Raw genomic sequence first — 5,309 nt, 5'->3', positions numbered from 1 at the left:
TGTATAGTTATATTATACTAGCAGCGCTCCTGGAATATAATTATTTTTTGAAATTATGATTCAAAATAAAGATTATATGATAATATGTCAACGACACATCCAATACCGACGAGGTCATTTCGTCTGTGCCAGAGCTCATCAGGCCAAAAGAGATAAAACTGACACAGTAATGATTGAGACGCTATTCATATCATAAAATTTGCAAATCAGATTTAAGGTAAGGATTAATTACTAATTCAAAGCGCCATCTATATAATTAGCTGTAACCACTTTACTTGACAGTTGTTTACCGTGAATGGATTGTGTTACGGTTTGGATCCTACCGTTTAATATTTCAAACGTGAAGGCAAGAATTTATTTTACCTCCGTGATTTCAACCAATAAAACTAGAAAGTAAAGATAACAGACTTAATTGATTGTATCTCATTCGAAAAAAGACAAAAAGTATAAGTGTAAGTTAAAAAATATCTTTTGTGGAATTTATATTTATTACATTTTAAAACAATGTACGCTTGTGGTATCCTCATGTAAACCTGATTTCTTCCAATAGTGAAAAACACAGGTCTGCAGAACAACATGGGACTCCACCGTGATATTTATCAAAGAATAATTCCGAGTCTGACTGGGTTTGCAAAAGAAAGACTGGACACAATGTAAAACACAGTTAAACGATCTTTATTCAAGAACACAAACCACTATATGTGTACTTTTAACTAGCATGTCGCCTTTACTGTAGAGATACACGTAAGTTTTCATATCTTTCTGGAAGTTGAAGTTAATAAGATAAGTATCTATATACCTATTTAATCCAGTCTGCATGTATTTTTGTCAAACATTATAACTTATTTTACTAAAAATACAAAACTACTTTATTACCATATTGAGTTTTTAACTTGTTTTCTTTAATTATTGGACTGAAACAGATTGATTAAGTATTGTATATATTTGTATGGTTTTCAAACGTAGTATCTGCTCATTAATAAAATATAGATAGGCCATATATACATAGAATCTATTAGATCTTTTCTTTATTAATTTAGGTGAGAACATTTGAGACAACCTACAGCTGGGCTTGTACGAAATATAGTGCCCCGACATACAAATATCTAAAACAAGCGATATTATCTGAAGTACCCATAATACTTCATTACAAACCCTTTCAAACATGGAAAAGGCAAATCTACCAAGTACTAATGGGTCTGTTTCTGTTTTGTACTCGATATTTTCAACGTCAACTCTATCGCACGACTTCTCATTTTACGATGCCGGGGCATATTGTACTTTTCTGAATCAACAAGTGGTTGTAAGATTAAACCAAATATCCATCATTACATCACACGTTGAAATTACACAAAAAGTTCAGTTCATCTTTTCAGAGTATTAGAACGATGATTATTTTAAAACAGTATCGCATTTCCTAAAATTCATTACCTGTAACGGACTAATGAATTGAAAATCTGCACACAAAAACATAAAATCTTGTATGAAGACAACATATAATTATAGTAAATCAAGAATCAGAAATGTACAAGTTCCATCTGATTGAAACAACTGTATTACGTGTTTAGTACAAAATATTCCACTAAAAACTACAATGTTTATACGATAATTTAACATTATTGAAACACATATTTAATGTGGGTGGGGTCTCTTTGGGTTGAATGGGTCAAAGAGCTTGGGATCTTTAAAAAATTTGACTTCCTTTGTAATAGTAGGCATGAAACCTGAAAAAAAAAAGTAACATGATATTACATTATTTACACAGAGAATAACATTGGTGCAATTTTTCTCAAATTATTATTGTAATTCCCATACTAAGCAAGAATTTAAAACATTAAATATTTCTAGCAGTTTTCACATTCAAATATCTATTGTTGCTATTTAAATAATCACCTCTCTTAACTGTCATTAAACTTCATATCATTTCAGTTTTATTACAAAAGTCCAAGAACGAAATCTGAGTACAATTTTCAAAATACTTGAAAATCCATTGTTTATTTGTTCTCTGTTTCAGTGGAATCAATCACACATGTACACTTGTAAAAAACATTTTTCTAAGCTATTTATTTTATAATTTTTTATGGTGGTTGCAAGATCGGTCAAACCTACCGAACCCGTACAGACATTAATTACTGAAAATAACAGATAAAATCAAAACATTTGATAACTATCTTGCCATTATAAAGATTTCGAATGTGAAATTTAAAAATTTTCTGATGTATAAACGTATTTTTAATCTTAAAATTAATATTACTTTGCATGTCGCTAATCCAACTTGCAAAAAAAAAAAAAAGGCATGAGAAGAACATTGCTTTATAAACCTTAAGACTTAATAAAAATATTTGATATTTGACGTGTTCATGAATTTATGGGTTAAACAGTCTGTAATAAAATAAATGTCATAAAAAAAACACAAAAATTAATATAATTATTAATTCCAATACCTCTGAAAGGATATCCTAAGTATCTTACATAGAATATCTAACATTTAACTTTTCAATATTCACCTATATATATATTTTAAATCACATGTATACACACAGAAAATGATTTAGTATATTATAAGACCTTTCAATATTTTTGTATACATTAGTCTTCTATAAAAATTGTAATAAAACTACCATGTAATGTACTATTATTCTGAAAAATAAGTTAACAAACGTGTAAATTGTTTGTTGTTCTAAGTAACAATTTACATTCAATCATGTTCAGTACAATTTGTTGTGGCAGTCACATCTAAAATTATTATCAACTTATTGTAAACTGGTGAAACTTCGTTCCCTTCGAAAGCTTTAGAAGTCGAATACTAAGGGTAAACTTATAATGGCTGGAGACGGCTTAAATGGGTAATGAAGAAAAACTTTAATATAAGTTTAACATGACAGCAAATGTACAACGTTTCGACAAGGTTTTGTCATGTTAAACTTATATTAAAGTTTTTCTTCATTACCCATTTAAGCCGTCTCCAGCCATTATTAGTCTCAAAGTGGGTTCCTCGTCATCGAATAAGGGTAAACTTATTAAATTATGTTACATGGCTTCCAAATAACTGCAACGAGAGGATATGAAAATTACAACAGCAACATCTCAAGTTTCAAGACTTGGAAAATATCACTTAAATCAAATTAAAGGTTCCGAGTAATGGATGTTTTCACGAGTAATAAAGTAGACAAATGACAAAACTTGGGAGCTTTATTCCATTAGAGCAGACTGCTGCATGCATGTATACTTTTCCTCGAATTCCAGCATTAAGCATAGCAGTACTGCTGCAGTTGTTGGGCCTAAAAGATTTAGAAGGAAGTCTAAAAGCAATATTTCATGAAGTCTCAAGAAAAATGTCGGTAATTACACATTTGTAAAGCAGATAACTTTGGAATGTGTCACGCAGTGTTTATTTTTTGTAAATGCTTGAAAATTTGTGATTATGTCACTACAAAACGTGCATATTTTTTGGAAGGTTAGTAGTAAACGTAAATTTTTACTAAAGCAAGTGATTTCAGAAAAAGAATGCACCTTATTATGACAATAAACAACAGATTTTTTGGTATAATATTGGTTTAGAGTGGGGATGGATATGGCCTAGTGGTCAGCCTGCCTGAACTGTAAATATGGGGATTCATGGTTTGTGTCCTGTTACAACAAAAATGATTTGTTTGTTATATTGTTAAATGCAAAACAACATAATGGGCTATATGTCCTGTTGCCACCACAGGTATCAAAACCTGCTTTTTAGCATTGTAAGCCTTCAGATTTACTGCTGAAACACTGTGGGTGCACTACAAAAATGATGGTCAAATCTCACTAATCGGTCAAAAAGAGTAGCCCAAGCGTTGGTGGTGGGTAGTACTGAATAATTGCCTTCCCTATCAGTTCAGGTTCCTTCACATAGCTTCATGTAAACTACTAAATAAACTTTACATTTTTAAAAATTAAAAAACTTACCAAAGTTCTGTGCTTTTAGTATTTCTTGTTTTACTTTTTTTTGCTGTGCGTCACAGAGACCTGTAATATGCTTGTCATAAATCCTTCCCGTATATGGTGAAACAAACTGGCTCAACAATCTGATGTTCTGTAAAATGAAACTTTATTAAATATAATATCTATGGGGTTTTGAGTTTGATTTACTTCACCGTATTGTAGCCTAAATTAATTTAAGTACATGAATAATGTTATGACATTTCATCAAATTCACTATTTCATCTAATCTTAACCTACATGATCAAAAGCTATTTTCACATATCAGAGGTATTATGGAGTGACGCAGCATTCAACAGTGACTGTAGCCTAAAAGAACTGGCACACTGCAGTCATCCAACACAACACGTTGGTCAATCTGAACAGTAAATTGTACCAGAACTACTACCACGAAGCTTGTGTTAGAATTTATTGTAATCTTTATTATGAAACTGCTGGGAAAGCTTCATCCCATTCAAAGGCTTTAGACGTTGAATTGTTCCTCAGCCAGGTCACTGAGGATAAACTTATTAACTTATGTTGTATGGCTTCCAAATAGCTGCAACACGAGGATATGAAAATTACAGTAGCAACATCTCAAGTTCAAGTGTTAGTTCTAAGACTTGAAAATACCATTTAAATCAAATTAAATCAGGTATTATCACTAGACGACCTTTGAGAAGATTACAGGAGGGAAAAAAAGCTGGTGGCATGACCAGTGTCAAACTTCTTAAGCATATAATAGCAGTAGAAATAATAATATTACTTACAAGGAGTGCTGAAGTGCTTAAAAAATAACAATACAGTGATAGGTTGTTACTGATTAGTTTCCTCCCTGAGGTTCAGAACCATGGACAGCACCCTGCTACCTAGATTGAACACTGACAAACGTGTTGTGATATGGAAAGAGGATGGCTCATGCTTTGACCAGTGCTAAACTTTTCTAGTGAGTAAATCAAATCAAAGCTTATTGCATTTTATAAAAAAAAATTCAAAATGAATGTTAACATTGCAAACTGAAACTGAAACCAAAAAGTTTCTGATGAAATAGAAAGAAATATTTTTATACACAAAACACCTTACCTTGTAGTCTACGTACAAAACACCTTTACAAAACACCTTACCTTGTAGTCTACGTGAATACCATATTTACAAAACACCTTACCTTGTAGTCTACGTACAAAACACCTTACCTTGTAGTCTACGTGAATACCATACTTACAAAACACCTTACCTTGTAGTCTACGTGAACACCTTACCTTGTAGTCTACGTGAACACCTTACCTTGTAGTCTACGTGAATTCCATATTTACATAACACCGTACCTTGTAGTCTACGTGAATTCCATATTTACA

At 31.6% G+C, this 5,309-nt stretch overlaps 1 protein-coding gene across 2 annotated transcripts in view; it reads right to left on the bottom strand.

Annotated features, from left to right (window-relative positions):
• Positions 1 to 654: 654 nt before the first annotated feature.
• The window catches only part of LOC106475601 (28S ribosomal protein S18c, mitochondrial-like), a 9,475-nt gene continuing 4,820 nt past the window's right edge, over positions 655 to 5,309 (bottom strand). For both annotated transcript variants that reach the window (XM_013936277.2, XM_022379670.1), the window contains exons 4-5: positions 3,943 to 4,069; positions 655 to 1,724 (exon numbers count right to left, since the gene is read on the bottom strand). In XM_013936277.2, the coding sequence (XP_013791731.1) occupies positions 1,633 to 1,724; positions 3,943 to 4,069 (219 nt within the window). In that variant the 3' untranslated portion in view covers positions 655 to 1,632. The remainder of the gene's footprint in view (positions 1,725 to 3,942; positions 4,070 to 5,309) is intronic.

The sequence above is a fragment of the Limulus polyphemus genome, unplaced genomic scaffold (assembly GCF_000517525.1).
Source record: "Limulus polyphemus unplaced genomic scaffold, Limulus_polyphemus-2.1.2 Scaffold8860, whole genome shotgun sequence".
Taxonomy (NCBI): domain Eukaryota; kingdom Metazoa; phylum Arthropoda; class Merostomata; order Xiphosura; family Limulidae; genus Limulus; species Limulus polyphemus.
This window is presented reverse-complemented; position numbering and strand designations above follow the sequence as displayed.